This window comes from Rhinoraja longicauda, chromosome 43 (genome assembly GCF_053455715.1).
Source record: "Rhinoraja longicauda isolate Sanriku21f chromosome 43, sRhiLon1.1, whole genome shotgun sequence".
Classification (NCBI taxonomy): domain Eukaryota; kingdom Metazoa; phylum Chordata; class Chondrichthyes; order Rajiformes; family Arhynchobatidae; genus Rhinoraja; species Rhinoraja longicauda.
The window spans coordinates 6,422,948-6,439,474 of NC_135995.1; the positions used below are offsets into that span (position 1 = coordinate 6,422,948).

The following is a 16,527-nucleotide window of genomic DNA, read 5'->3' on the forward strand; positions in this document are numbered from 1 at the left end:
GCAGTGTGCTGACAAAGGGTGTACAATATTTCAGGTTGAATTTGGGCCATGGCTGGGGACATCTCCCATTCAACAGAATTTGCTGATACACTTTATGTTCTGTGTTCACTTATAATTTTAAGTGACTGTTGTACCTTCTATCTGTGCTTGTTGTGTTGCAGATTTGTGAACTGTGCCAGAAAGGAGGAGGAACAGAACCTTGTTGCCTTCCAGCACTGGGGCAACATTTACTACAGGACCTGCAAGCCGGTTCCTCCTCACTGCGAGTTGCTGGTCTGGTACGGTGATGACTATGCCAAGGAGCTGGGAATCACATGGACCACAATGTGGATGTCAAACCAAGACCCAAAACGTGAGGATTCTGCACAAATCGGGGAACTGCAGGCCAACTTTAAATGTGTGGGAAGGAACTGATAGACACAAAATGCTGGAGTAACTCAGCGGGACAGGCAGCATCTCTGGAGAGAAGGAATGGGTGACATTTTGGGTCGAGACGGTTCTTCAGACTAGTTAGGGAAAAGGGAAACAAGAGATATGGAAGGTGATGTAGAGAAAAAGAACAATGAATGAAAGATATGCAAAAAAGTTACGATAATAAAGGAAGCAGGCCTCTGTTATCTGTTTGTTGGGTGAAAATGAGAAGCTGGTGCGACTTGGGTGGGGGAGGGATAGAGAGACAGGGAATGTCGGGGTTACTTGAAGTTAGAGAAATCAATATTCATACCAGTGGGGTTTAAGGTGCCCAAGCGAAATATGAGATGCTGTTCCTCCAATTTGCGTTTAACGTCACTCTGACAATGGAGGAGACCTAGGACAGAAAGGTCAGTGTGGGAATGGGAAGGAGAATTCAAGTGTTTAGCAAACAGGAGATCAGGTAGGTTCAGGCAGACTGCATGAAGGTGTTCAGTAAACTGATCGCCCAGTCTAGGTTTGGTCTCGCCGATGTATACAAGTCCACATCTTGATACAGAAAATATTGCAAAAGACTCTCGAATAAATGGGAAGGAAAGTTCAAGATGGGATAAGAGAGTAAGGTCAGGGCCAATGGTGATCGGTGTGAGAGGGGAGGTGAATACCAAAGTTAAAGTGTATTTGAAGTATAAAAAATAAAGTGGATGAGCTAGAGGCTCAGTTAGACATTGGCAAGTATGATGTTGTGGAAATTACAGAGACATGGCCTCCAGAGGACCAGGGCTGGGAGCTGAATATTCAGGGGTATACGACCTATCGAAAAGACTGACAGGTGGGCAGAGGGGGTGGGGTCGCTCTTGGTAGGGAATGATATTCAGTCCCTTGCAATGGGTGACATTGAATCAGGAGATGTAGAATCAGTATGGCTAGAACTGAGGAATTGTAAGGGTAAAAAGACCCTAATGGGAGTTACATACAGGCCCCCAAACAGTAGCCTCGACATAGGGTGCAAGTTGAATCAAGAGTTAAAATTGGCATGTCACAAATGTAATGCTACGGTAGTTATGGGAGATTTCAACATGCACGTAGACTGGGAAAATCAGGTTGGTACTGGACCCCAGGAAAGGGAGTTTGTGGAGTGCCTCCGAGATGGATTCTTAGAACAGCTTGTACTGGAGCCTACTAGGCAGAAGGCAATTCTGGATTTAGTGTTGTGTAATGAACCTGATCTGATAAGGAGACTCGAGGTAAAAGAGCCATTAGATGGCAGTGATCACAATATGATAAGTTTTAATCTACAAATTAAGAGGGAGAAGGGAAAATCAAAAGTGTCAATATTACAGTATAGCAAAGGGGATTATAGAGGCATGAGGCAGGAGCTGGCCAGATTTGACTGGAAGGAGACCCTAGCAGGGAAGACGGTGGAACAAGAATGGCAGGTATTCCTGGGAATAATGCAGAAGTTGCAGGATCAATTCATCCCAATGAGGCGGAAAGATTCTAAGGGGAGTAAGAGGCACCCATGGCTGACAAGGGAAGTCAAGTGCAGCATAAAAAATAAAAGAGAAGTATAACATAGCAAAGAAGAGCGGGAAGCCAGAGGATTGGGACTCTTTTAAAGAGCAACAGAAGATAACTACAAAGGCAATACGGGGAGAAAAGATGAGGTACGAAGGTAAGCTAGCCAATAATATAAAGGAGGATAGTAAAAGCTTCTGAAGAAGGGTCTCGACCCGAAACGTCACCCATTCCTTCTCTCCCGAGATGCTGCCCGACCTGTTGAGTTACTCCAGCACTTTGTGAATAAAGACCTTCGATTTTGTACCAGCATCTGCAGTTATTTTCTTATAGTAAAAGCTTCCTTAGGTACGTGAAGAGGAAAAAATAGTTAAGAAAAATGTGGGTCCCTTGAAGGCAGAAGCAGGTGAATTTATTATGGGGAACAAGGAAATGGCAGACGAGTTGAACTGGTACTTTGGATCTGTCTTCACTAAAGAAGATACAAACAATCTCCCAGACGTTCTAGTGGTCAGAGATCCTAGGCTGACGGAGGATCTGAAGGATATTCACATTAGGCAGGAAATGGTGTTGGGTAGACTGATGGGACTGAAGGCTGATAAATCCCCAAGGCCTGATGGTCTGCATCCCAGGGTACATAAGGAGGTGGCTCTAGAAATCGTGGACGCAATGGTGATCATTTTCCAATGTTCTTTAGATTCAGGGTTAGTTCCTGTGGATTGGAGGGTAGCTAATGTTATCCCACTTTTTAAGAAAGGAGGGAGAGAGAAAATAGGAAATTATAGGCCAGGTAGTCTGACATCAGTGGTGGGGAAGATGCTGGAGTCAAATACAAAAGACGAAATTGCGGAGCATTTGGGTAGCAGTAACAGGATCGTTCTGAGTCAGCATGGATTTACGAAGGGGAAGTAATGCTTGACTAATCTTCTGGAATTGTTTGAGGATGTAACTAGGAAAATGGACAAGGGAGAGCCGGTGGATGTAGTGTACCTTGACTTTCAGAAAGCCTTCGACGAGGTCCCACATAGGAGATTAGTGGGCAAAATTAGAGCACATGGTATTGGGGGTAGGGTACTGACATGGGTAGAAAATTGGTTGGCAGACAGAAAGCAAAGAGTGGGGATAAATGGGTCCCTTTCAGAATGGCAGACAGTGACTAGTGGGGTACCGCAAGGCTCGGTGCTGGGACTGCAGCTATTTACAATATACATTCATGACTTGGATGAAGGGATTAAAAGTAACATTATCAAATTTGCAGATGACACAAAGCTGGGTGGCAGTGTGAACTGTGAGAAGGATGCTATGAGGATGCAGGGTGACATGCACAGGTTGTGTGAATGGGCAGATGCATGGCAGATGCAGTTTAATTTGGACAAATGTGAGGTTATCCACAAGAGGAGTTGAGTATAGGAGCAAAGAGGTCCTTCTGCAGTTGTACAGGGCTCTAGTGAGACCACACCTGGAGTACTGTGTGCAGTTTTGGCCTGCAACCACAACAACCTGGCCGCGTGAGAAGACGGCAGGAGAAGGGAAAGACATTGTGGCCTTCCATCACAGTGAGGAGAGGACTGGAGGAGACTCACTGTGATGGATGTTTCTTTGATGGATGTTTCTTTTTTGTGTGTGTTTTTGGGGTTGTGTAATTTTAATGCCTATTTAATGCTTTTATTGTTGGACTGTGGGTGACTGAATTTCGTCCAATATTGGATGACAAATAAAGCTATCTTGAATCTTGGTGGTAAGAATAGGAAGGCAGATTATTATCTGAATGGTGTCAAGTTAGGAAAAGGGGACGTACAACGAGATCTGGGTGTCCTAGTGTATCAGTCACTGAAAGGAAGCATGCAGGTACAGCAGGCAGTGAAGAAAGCCAATGGAATGTTGGCCTTCATAACAAGAGGAGTTGAGTATAGGAGCAAAGAGGTCCTTCTGCAGTTGTACAGGGCTCTAGTGAGACCACACCTGGAGTACTGTGTGCAGTTTTGGTCTCCAAATTTGAGGAAGGATATTCTTGCTATTGAGGGCGTGCAGCATAGGTTCACTAGGTCAATTGCCGGAATGGCGGGACTGTTATATGTTGAAAGACTGGAGTGACTAGGCCTGTATACACTAGAATTTAGAAGGATGAGAGGGGATCTTATTGAAACATACAAGATTATTAAAGGATTGGACACATTAGAGGCAGGAAATAGGTTCCCAATGTTGGGGGAGTCCAGAACCAGGGGCCACAGTTTAAGAATAAGGGGTAGGCCATTTGGAACGGAAATGAGCAAAGACTTTTTAAGTTAGAGAGGTGTAAATCTGTGGAATTCTCTGCATCAGAAGGCAGTGGAGGCCAATTCTCTGGATGTTTTCAAGAGAGAGCTAGATAGAGATCTTCAAGATAGCGGAGTCAGGGGGTATGGGGAGAGGGCAGGAACGGGGTACTGATTGAGAATGATCAGCCGTGAACACATTGAATGGTGGTGCTGGTTCGAAGGGCCGAATGGCCTACTCCTGCACCTATTGTCTATAGTCTATTGAACAAAGAATACAGTAGATGAGGTTGGAGGAGGTGCAAGTGAACCTCTGCCTAACCTGAACGGACTGTTGGGGTGCCTGGGAGATTCGAGGAAGGAGGTATTGGGGCAGATGTTGCATTTTCTGCAAGGTAAGGTAACTGGGGAGGGGTGGTTTGGGTGGGAAGGGACCAGTTAACCAGGTAGTTGCGGAGGGATCATTTTCTGCAGAAGGAGGAAAGGGGTGTAGATGGGAAGATGTGACTAGTGGTGGGATACCGTTGGAGGTGGCGAAAATGTTGGAGGATTATGTGTTGTATGCAAGGGGTGATGCGGTGAAAGGAAAGGAAGAGCGGGACTCTGTCTCTTGCGATTAGGGAGAGGGGAGGAAGGGCAGAGCTGTGGGGTACCGAAGAAACACGAGTGAGGGCCTCATCCATGATGGGAGAGGGGAACTCTCATTCCCTGAAGAATGAGTACACCTCAGATGTCCTGGTAGGGAACCCCTCATCTTGGGCGCAGATGCGGCGTAGACGGAGGAATTAGGAGTAGGAGATGGAGTCTTTGCAGGAAGCAGGGTGGGAAGAAGTGTAAACAAAGTAGTTGTGGGAGTCAGTGGGTTTGTAATAGAGGTCAGCCTGTGATGGAGACTGGTGAATGATGTCGCAGGTGTCAGAAGCACAAAAACTGTGATGCACTGATTTTACTCAAAACATCCTTGGAGAACCTCACGCTGAATCACTGAGCATTTACAAAGATGCAGTCAGCCCCTTTGCCCTGCTGTCGTCCTCAGCAACTCCCAGCTCATCATGTTATTTGACATCTGCACTTTGGTTTTCATTTGCCCATTTTAACAAACCAGTTATCACACTGGGTTAGAAGAATTCTTAAAAACTTATTGATGTGTTAAAACTTACTGACTTGCTGGGATTACCAGCATTCATCTTGGATAGAACGTTTCCAGACTCATTTCAGTTTCAAATTAATTTTCCCGCTAATTCAGCATTTTTTTCCTTTCTATATGAAGATTGAATTTGACAACACAAATATTTGATTTCCCTTTTGTGAAATGCTCTCTTTTTTTGACATTTTTGATTAACCTTCTCTCTTATTCCACTACATGATTCCCTGAGCCAAATCTGTTCATCACAGTTGCACTCATGTAAAATTATATTAGTCCGGCCAACTCAACCTTGTCTTGCATTTGGTAAAATGCAGTTTAGATACAAACCATGCATTTACTTTTCTACATTGTATACTTTATTAAATCTCTTTTCTTTTTGCATAGTTATAGGGTGCAAGTTGCATCAGGAGTTAAAATTGGCAAGTAATAAAGGTACAGTAGCCTGGATATAGGGTGCAAGTTGCATCAGGAGTTAATATTTGCATGTAACAAAGGTAATGCTAGGGTGGTTAAAGAGATTTCAATATGCAGGCAGACTGGGAAAATCAGTATGATACAGGACCCCAAGAAAGGGAGTTTGTAGATTGCCTCCAAGATGGATTCTTTGAACAGCTTGTATTGGAGCTTACCAGGGAGAAGGCAATTCTGGATTTCGTGTTGACCATTGAACCAGATTTAATAAGGGAACTCAAGGTAAAGGAACCGCTTGGAGGTAGTGACTGTAATATAATTAGTTTTAATATGCAATTTGAGTGGGAGAAGGTTAAATCAGAAGTGTCAGTGTTGCAGTTGAACAAACGGGACTATGAAGGCATGAGAGAAGAGCTGGCCAAGGTGAAATAGAAAGGGATCCTAGCAGGAATGACGGTGGAACAGCAATGGCAGGAATTTCTGGGCATAATCCAGAAGATGCAGGATCATTTCATTCCAAAGGCGAAGATAGATTCTAACGGGAGTAGGAGGCAACCGTAGCTGACAAGGGAAGTTAGAGATGGAATAAAATGAAAAGAAAAGATGTATAAGATAGCAAAGAGTAGCGGGAAGCCAGAGGAGTGGGCAACTTTCAAAGGACAACAGAAGACGGCAAAAAGGGCAATACGGGCTGAAAAGATGAGGTAGGAAGTGAAGCTGGCCAAGAATATAAAGAAGGATAGTAAAAGCTTCTTTAGGTATGTTAAGAGAAAAAGATTAGTAAAGGCAAATGTGGGTCCCTTGAAGGCAGAAACGGGTGAAATGATTATGGGTAACAAGGAAATGGCGGAAGATTTGAACAGGTACTTTGGACCTGTCTTCACTAATGAAGGCACTAACAATCTTCCAGATGCACTAGTGGACAGAGTATCAAGGGAGTCATAGGAACTAAAAGAAATTTGCATTAGGCGAGAAATAGGATTGGGTAGACTGGTGGGACTGAAGGCTGATAAATCCCCAGGGCCTGATGGTCTGCATCCCAGGGTACTCAAGGAGGTGACTCTAGAAATCATGAATGCATTAGTGATTATTTTCCAATGTTCAATATATTCAGGATCAGTTCCTGTGGATTGGAGGGTAGCTAATGTTATCCCACTTTTCAAGAAAGGAGCGAGAGAGGAAACGGGGAATTATAGACCAGTTAACCTGACATCGGTGGCAGGGAAGATGCTGGAGTCAATTATTAAATAGGTAATAACGGCACATCTGGATAGTGGTAAAAGGATTGGTCCAAGTCAGCATGGATTTATGAAGGGGAAATCCTGCTTGACTAATCATCTGGAATTTTTTGAGGATGTGACAAGTAAAATGGATGAAGGAGAGCAAGTGGATGTAGTGTTTCTAGACTTTCAGAAAGCCGTTGTTTGATTAGGTACCACACGGGATGTTGGTGAGCAAAATTAAATCACATGGCATTGGGGGTAGGGTATGGACATGGATAGAGAATTGGTTGGCAGACAGGAAGCAAAGAGTAGGAATAAACGGGTCCTTTTCAGAATGGCAGGCAGTGGAGAGTGGAGTGCCGCAAGGCTCAGTGCTGGGGCCGCAACTATTTACGATATAAGTGATTTGGATGATGGAAGTAGAAGTAACACTAGCACGTTTGCAGATGACACAAAGCTGGGTGGCAGTGGGAACTGTGAGGATAATGTTAGGAGGTTGCTAGGTGAATTGGACAGGTTGAGTGAGTGGGCAGATGCATGGCAGATGCAGTATAATGTAGATAACTGAGGTTATCAACTTTGGCGGCAAAAATAAGGAAGCAGATTATTATATCAATGGTGTCAGATTAGGTAAAGGGGAATTGCAACGAGACCTTGGTATCCTTGTACACCAGTCACTGAAAGTAAGCATGCAGGTACAGCAGGCTGTGGCCTTCATAACAACAGGATTTGAGTATAGGAGTAAAGAGGTCTTTATGCAGTTGTATAGGGCCCTGGTGAGACCACATTTGGAGTATTGTGTGCCGTTTTTGTCTCCTAATTTGAGGTAGGACGTCCTTCCTATTTAGGCAGTGCAGTGTAGGTTCACGAGGTTAATCCCTGGGATGGAGGGACTGTCATATGAGGAAAGATTGGAAAGACTATGGTTACATTCACTGGAGTTTAGAATGATGAGAGGGGATCTTATAGAGACATAAAATTATAAAGGGACTGGACAAGGCAGATGCAGGAAAAATGTTCCCAATCTTGGGGAGTCCAGAACCAGGGGACACATTCTAAGAATAAAGGGGAGGCCATTTAAAACTGAGGTGAGAAGAAACTTTTTCACCCAGAGAGTTGTGAATTTGTAGAATTCTCTGCCACAGCAGGCAATGGAGGCCAATTCACTGAATGAATTTAAGAGTTCGGTAGAGCTCTTGGAGCTGGTGGATTCCAGAGATATGGGGAGAAGGCAGGTACAGGTTACTGATTGTGGATGATCAGCCATGAGCACTGTGAAGGGCCAAATGGCCTCCTCCTGCACCTATTTTAGATGTTTCTATGATGTTGGGAGAGTCTAAAACCAGGGACCACAGTTTAAGAATAAGGGGTAGGCCATTTAGAACCGAGATGAGGAAAAACATTTTCACCCAGAGAGTTGTGAATTTGTGGAATTCTCTGCCTCAGAAGGCAGTGGAGGCCAATTCACTGGCTGCATTCAAAAGAGAGTTAGATAGAGCTCTTGGGGCTAGCGGAATCGAGGGATATGGGGAGAAGGCAGGAACAGGGAACTGATTGTGGATGATTAGCCATGATCACATTGAATGGTGGTGCTGGCTCGAAGGGCCGAATGGCTTACTCCTGCACCTATGTCAATGGTCTTAATTCATCTGCCTTGTTACAAATGCTTCATAAGTTCACATAATAGACTGATACTTTTATCCTTCAAAACACGTTTCTTGGAGTTGACTCCATGCACTGCAGCACTGTTACCGTTAAACATACTCTGCATTACATCATGCTTGTTATTACTAAATGCAAAATTATATTCCATGGTCATGATTTTTCTCTTGATGTTTATAAATATCCATACAGTTCAACACGGCAGCCATTTTGAATTTAATAGCGGCATCTTACCCCGAAGATATTCATGGGGGACAAACATCACAAAGGGATTCTTCACAAATCGGCCACTATTAATCTCTCACATTTTCAATGCTTCCTCAGAAGAGTAATTTTGGAAAGAGTCATTTTTCCAAGATCTTCTGCACAACATCTACATCATGGTCGTATTATATTCTGAAATACTTTTAATAAGATAACATCTTTTGTGGATCAACAAGCATTTTCAGTACCAAGTGCAGCCATTTTCAATAACGCCAACACCCTGATCAGTTCTTAATTTTATATTTTCCGTTTTAGTTTGTGAAGCCTGTGAGACATTTTTTATTGAAGAATGTCCTGTGCATGGCCCACCAATCTTAATGAAGGACACTGTCATTGATTGCAATCGCCCCGATAGAGCTCATTTTACTCTACCAGAGGGCCTCAGCATTGCCACGTCCAAAATTCGTAAAGCCGATCTTGGCGTCTGGAATGAAGGGAAGGTTATTCCCAGGGGCATTTATTTTGGACCCTATGGAGGAGAAGTTTCAAATGAAGAAGAAGCTGCTATCAGTGGTTATTCATGGGCGGTAAGTGGTTCCAATAGTTCATCATGGAAAATGCTCAGCAGGTTTGATAACATTTGTTGAAGAAAGATCATCATCCTGAAATCTGAGCTGTGTTTTATCCTCCACGAATGCTGCCTGCCTTGCTGGGTATCTCCTGAATTCTCTGTTTTTATTACAATTTTTTTGTAGCTGAATTATTTTATATTCTAATCAAAGTCTTCAAGTTTCTTACCAATAAAGAAACAGTTTGAAGCTAACTGAAAATAATTTCTGTAACTTAGATTCTTAATTACATGTTTCCATTTTAATTTGGTTGTCAATGTGAATAGAGACTGAAGGGTCTGTGCTCTTTGTCTTTCTCTTCTGTTCCAGTGATTCCACTTCACTGCTCAGACTGCCTCACCCAATCTCTGAGCTGACTCAGTGCCCCATCTCCTTCCTGCTCTGCTGCCCCTCTTTCACCCTGATGTCCGACCTCCTTGTTTGAGAATACATTGAACGTTTCTGACTAATCAGAAATCATTAGCACAGTGACATTACCAAAATTAACGAATCTATTACAACCCGACAAAGCTCCTTGAAATTGTGCAAAATGTTTATTATATTCTTGGGGTTTCTTTGCCATGTGATTTAATTCACAGGAATTTTCGAGTGCTCTGATATAAAAGTGTAATCAAGTAAAATAGGTGAAGTGGTAGTTAGTTGAAGGGAACTGGGAACTGTAAGCTTCATGTTTGTTTTCTTTATCAATGTGTTTTTTTTTAACCAAATATCTCTTTTATAGATCAGTAAGGCAAACAATGACACTGAATACATTGATGCACAGGATGAATCTAAATTGAACTGGATGAGGTAAGGAAAGACAAATGCTTATAATAATAAGCAATAACTGGGTTATTTAAGAATGGAGACACAAGAGACTGCAGATGCTGGATTCTTGGAGTAAAAGCAAAGTGTGAGAGGAACTCTGGGTCAGGCAGCATCTGTGCAGGGAATCGACAGACAACGTTTCGGGTGGGACTTTTTTCAGACTGATGGAGTACAAGGGAATAAAGCTGGAAAAGAGAGGTGGGGTGGGACAAAGGTGGGCAAGTGAGGGGGAAAGAAACATAGAAAATAGGTGCAGGAGGAGGCCAGTTGGCCCTTTGAGCCGGCACCGCCATGCACTGTGATCATGGCTGATCATCCACAATCAGTAACCTGTGCCTGCCTTCTCCCTATATCCCTTGATTCCACTAGCCCCAAGAGCTCTATCTGACTCTTTTAAATCCATCCAGTGAATTGGCATCCACTGCCTTCTGTGTCGGAGAATTGCACAAATTCACAACTCTCAGGGTGAAAATGCTTCTTTTCACCTCAGTTTTAAATGGCCTCTCCTTTATTCTTAGATTGTAGTCCCTGGTTCTGGACATCCCCAACATTGGGAACATTTTTCCTGTATCTAACTTGTACAGTCCTTTTATAATTTTATACGTCTCTATAAGATCCCCTCTCGTCTTTCTAAACTCCAGTGAATACAGGTCCAATCTTTCCAATCTTTCCTCATATGACAGTCCCGCCATCCCAGGGATTAACCTGGTGAATCTACGCTGCGCTGCCTCAATAGCAAGGACGTCCTTCCTCAAATTAGGAGACCAAAACTGCACATAATACTCCAGATGTGGTTTTACCAGGGCCCTACACAACTGCAGAAGGACCTCTTTGCTCCTATACTTAAATCTTCTCGTTATGAAGACCAACATGCCATTGGCTTTCTTCACTGCTTGCTGTACCTGCACACTTATGTTCAGTGCCTGGTGTACAACGACAACCAGGTCTCGCTGCACTTCCCCTTTACCTAGTCTGACACCATTGAGATAATAATCTGCCTCCTTGTTTTTCCCACCATGCTTTGTGTCACCTGTAAACTTGCTAGTGTTACTTGTAATTCCATCATCCAAACCATTAATTTATATGGTGAATAGTTGCGGCCCCAACACTGAGCCTTGCGGCACTCCACTCGCAACTGCCTGCCATTCCGAAAAGGACCCGTTTATTCCTACTCTTTGCTTCCTGTCTGCCTTCCAATTCTCTATCCATGTCAGTACCCTACCCCCAATACTGTGTGCTCTAATTTTGCTCACCAACCTCCCGTGTGGGACCTTATCAAAAGCTTTCTGAAAGTCTACATACACTACATCCACTGGCTCTCCTTCATCCATTTTACTTGTCACATCAAAGAATTCCAGAAGATTAGTCAAGCAAGATTTCCCCTTCATAAATCCATGCTGACTTGGACTTATCCTTTTACTGCCATTATTGTCAAATGTGCCGTTATTGCCTCTTTAATAATTGACTCAAGCATTTTCCCCACCACCGATGTCAGGCTAACTGGTCTACAATTCCCCGTTTTCTCTCCAGCTCCTTTCTTGAAAAGTGGGATAACATTAGCGACCCTCCAATCCACAGGAACTGATCGTGAATCTATTGAACATTGGAAAATGATCACCAATACGTCCACGATTTCTCGAGCCACCTCCTTGAATACCCTGGGATGCAGACCATCATGCCCTGGGGATTTATCAACCTTCAGTCCCATCAGTCTACGCAATACTATTTCTCGCCTAATGCAAATTTCTTTCAGTTCCTCTGTCTCCCTAGATCCTCTGTCCTCTCGTACATGTGGGAGATTGTTTACGTCTTCCTTAGTGAAGACAGATCCGAAGTACCTGTTCAACTCCTCCACCATTTCCTTGTTACCCACAATAATTTCACCCGTTTCTGCCTTCAACGGACCCACATTTGTCCCAACTAATCTCTTTCTCTTAACATACTGAAAGAAGCTTTTACTGTCCTTCTTTATATTCATGGCCAGCTTCCCCTCGTACTTCATCTTTTCAGCCCGTATTGCCCTTTTTGTTACCTTCTGTTATCCTTTGAAAGTTCCCCAAACCTTTGGCTTACTCCCCTTAGAATCTTTCTTCCTCTTTGGAAAGAAATGATCCTGCATCTTCTGGATTATGCCCAGAAATTCCTGCCATTGCTGTTCCACCGACATTCCTGCTAGGATCCTTTTCCATTCGACCTTGGCCAGCTCCTCTATCATGCCTTCATAGTCCCCTTTGTTCAACTGCAACACTGACATTTCTGATTTAACCTTCTCCCTCTCAAATTGCAGATTAAAACTATTCATATTATGGTCACTACCTCCAAGCGGTTTCTTTTCCTCGAGTTCCCTTATTAAATCTGGTTTGTTGGACAACACTGAATCCAGAATTGCCATCTCTCTGGTAGGCTGGAGTACAAACTGCTCTAAGAATCCATCTCGAAGGCACACTGCAAACTCCATTTCTTGGGGTCCAGAACCAACCTGATTTTCCCTGTCTCCCTGTGAACTGTGAGGAAGGTGCCATGAGGTTGCAGGGTGACTTGGACAGGTTGTGTGAGTGGGTGGATGCATGGCAGATGTAGTTTAATGTGGATAAGTGTGAGGTTATCCACGTTGGTGGTAAGAATAGGAAGGCAGAGTATTATCTGAATGGTGTCAAGTTAGGAAAAGGGGACGTACAACGAGATCTGGGTGGCCTAGTGCATCAGTCACTGAAAGGAAGCATGCAGGTACAGCAGGCAGTGAAGAAAGCCAATGGAATGTTGGCCTTCATAACAAGAGGAGTTGAGTATAGGAGCAAAGAGGTCCTTCTGCAGTTGTACAGGGCCCTAGTGAGACCGCACCTGGAGTACTGTGTGCAGTTTTGGTCTCCAAATTTGAGGAAGGATATTATTGCTATTTAATTGCTAGGTTAATTCCCGGAAGTGCGGGACTGTTGTATGTTGAAAGACTGGATCGACTAGGCTTGTATACACGGGAATTTAGAAGGATGAGAGGAGGTCTTATCGAAACGTATAAGATTATTAAGGGGTTGGACACGTTAAAGGCAGGAAACATGGTCCCAATGTTGGGGGAGTCCAGAACAAGGGGCCACAGTTTAAGAATAAAGGGTAGGCCATTTAGAACTGAGATGAGGAAAAACATTTTCAGTCAGAGAGTTGTAAATCTGTGCAATTCTCTGCCTCAGAAGGCAGTGGAGGCCAATGCTCTGAATGCATTCAAGAGAGAGCTAGATAGAGCTCTTAAGGATAGCAGAGTCAGGGGGTCTGGGGAGAAGGCAGGAACGGGGTACTGATTGAGAATAATCAGCCATGATCACATTGAATGGCGGTGCTGGTTCGAAGGGCCGAAAGGCCTCATCCTGCACCTATTGTCTATTGTCTGCCTGCATATTGAAATCTCCCATAACCACAAACCTTTGTTACATGCCAGTTTTAACACTTGCTGCAACTTAAACCCTATATCTACGCTATTGTTTGGGGGTCTGTAGATAACTCCCATTAGTGTCTTCTTACCTTTACAATTCCTCAACTCTATCCACAGTGACTCTATATCGTCAGACCCTATGTCATCTCTCACAAAGGACTCAATTTCATCCCTTCCCAACAGAGCAACCCCACCTCCTCTGCCCACCTGCCTGTCCTTTCTATAGGACGTATAACCCTGAATATTCAGTTCCCAGTCGCGATCCTACTGCAGCCATGTCTCTGTAATCCCCACAATATCATATCTACCAATCTCTAACTGAGCCTCAAGCTCATCCTCTTTACTTCTTATACTTTGCACATTCATATATAACACTTTTAATCCATTACTCATCTCACCTTTCACATCGATTCCTATTACACTTGGCCATTCTCTCCTATACTCTCTTTCTCTTCAACTCCATCTTTGTTTATCCCATTTGACATCCCCCTCCCCCCACTATTTAGTTTAAAAGAGGGGATGAATGGGAAATACATGACTCGGGGAAGGAAAATGGTCCATTTTACTCATTAATCCAGAAAGAATCAGCATTCTGTCTGGGCGATGCCTTCCTTGCCTAAACCAGCCTTTCTCCTTGGATCACTCCATGACCCACAACTCCTATCTCAAGCCTCGTGCTTTTGGAATGTCACCTGATGCTGCAAAACTTTGCATCAAATATTCAGCCTGTCATGTCTTGATCTGTGACTGGGAGACTGATGCCACAGTTTAAAATCAGGTCTTGATGTTAAAATCTGGGGTATCTCCGTGAAACCAATATTCCAAGAGAAGAATAACTCAATTCACACCACGCTGCATCACAGCTGCTCTGTCTTTGCCTCCCTGTAAATAACACAGCCAGGGTCAACAGTGTTTAATTGTTCCACAATGAAATTCTAACTTCCTGCAGCTTAACAAGTCTGTTAACGCAATAACATGCAGATAAATAGAAAGTAATCAATACAATACCAACAACAGTAATACCAGGTAGACATAAAAACAGAAAAGACTGGAAATACTGCGTAGGTCAGGCCGCATCTGTGGGAAGGGAAACAAAGTTCAAGTTTCCTTCAGCAGTGTGCTGACAAAGGGTGTACAATATTTCAGGTTGAATTTGGACCATGGCTGGGGACATCTCCCATTCAACAGACTTTGCTGATATACTTTACGTTCTGTGTTCACTTATAATTTTAAGTGACTGTTGTACCTTCTATCTGTGCTTGTTGTGTTGCAGATTTGTGAACTGTGCCAGAAAGGAGGAGGAACGGAACCTTGTTGCCTGCCAGCACCGGGGCAACATTTACTACAGGACCTGCAAGCCGGTTCCTCCTCACTGCGAGTTGCTGGTCTGGTACGGCGATGACTATGCCAAGGATCTGGGAATCACATGGACCACAATGTGGATGTCAAACCAAGACCCAAAACGTGAGGATTCTGCACAAATCGGGGAACTGCAGGCAACTTTAATTGTGTGGGAAGGAACTGCAGATGCTGCAGATAGACACAAAATGCTGGATTTACTCAGCGGTACAGGCAGCATCTCGTGAGAGAAGGGATGGGTGATGTTTTGGGTCGAGACCCTTCCGATTAGTTAGGGAAGAGGGAAACGAGAGATATTAAACAACGATGTAGAGAGATAAAGAACAATGAATGAAAGATATGTAAAAAAGTAAAAATAATAAAGGAAACCTACCATTTCTGGACTATCTCCGACATCTCCCTACCGTTTCTAGACCTCACCATCTCCATCACAGGAGACAGACTAGTGACTGACATCTACTATAAACCCACTGACTCGCACAGCTATCTGGACTACACTTCATCCCACCCTGTCTCCTGCAAAAAGTCTATCCCCTACTCCCAATTCCTCCGTCTACGCTGCATCTGCGCCCGGGATGAGGTGTTTCACACTAGGACATCAGAGATGTCCCACCCCATCAGCCAGAGTATCCAACAAATCATCCTCCAACATTTCCGTCACCTCCAACGGGACCCCACTACTGGTCACATCTTCCCATCCCCTCCCCTCTCTGCGTTCCACAGAGACCGTTCCCTCCGTAACTCCCTGGTCCACTCGTCCCTTCCTACCCAAACCACCCCTTCCCCAGGCATTTTCCCCTGCAACCGCAGGCGATGCAACACCTGTCCCTTTACCTCCCCCCTCAACTCCATCCAAGGACCGAAACAGTCTTTCCAGGTGAGACAGAGGTTCACCTGCACTTCCTCCAACCTCATCCATTGCATCCGCTGCTCTAAATGCCAATTTCTTTACATCGGCGAAACCGAACGCAGGCTCGGCGATCGTTTCGTTCAACACCTTCACTCAGTCCGCCTTAACCAACCTGATCTCCCGGTGGCTGAGCACTTCAACTTCCCCTTCCACTTCCAGTATGACCTTTCTGTCATGGGCCTCCTCCAGTGCCATAGTGAGGCCCACCGGAAATTGGAGGAACAGGACCTCATATTTGGCTTGGGCAGCTTGCAGCCCAGTGGAATGAACATTGACCTCAACTTTAGATAATTCCTCTGTCCCTCTCTTCCCCTTCCCCTTCCCAGTTCTTCCTCTATCTTCCTGTCTCCACTTATATCCTTCCTTTGTCCAGCCCCCCCTGACATCAGTCTGAAGATGGGTCTCGACCCGAAACGTCACCCATTCCTTCTCTCCTGAGATGCTGCCTGACCTGCTGAGTTACTTCAGAATTTTGTGAATAAGGGAAACAGGCCTTTGTTATCTGTTTGTTTATGTGAAAATAAGAAGCTGGTGCGACTTGGGTGGGGGAGGGATAGAGAGAAAGGG

The 16,527-nt window shown here is 44.2% G+C and overlaps 2 protein-coding genes across 2 annotated transcripts in view; both read left to right on the forward strand.

Moving 5' to 3' along the window:
* The window catches only part of LOC144612204 (myelin-associated glycoprotein-like), a 760,913-nt gene that overhangs the window by 456,031 nt on the left and 288,355 nt on the right, over positions 1-16,527 (forward strand).
* LOC144612085 (histone-lysine N-methyltransferase PRDM9-like) overlaps positions 1-16,527 on the forward strand; it is a 33,398-nt gene that overhangs the window by 13,469 nt on the left and 3,402 nt on the right. The window contains exons 5-8 of the mRNA XM_078431641.1: positions 162-352; positions 9,147-9,418; positions 10,182-10,249; positions 14,965-15,155. Coding sequence (XP_078287767.1) covers positions 162-352; positions 9,147-9,418; positions 10,182-10,249; positions 14,965-15,155 — 722 coding nt within the window. The remainder of the gene's footprint in view (positions 1-161; positions 353-9,146; positions 9,419-10,181; positions 10,250-14,964; positions 15,156-16,527) is intronic.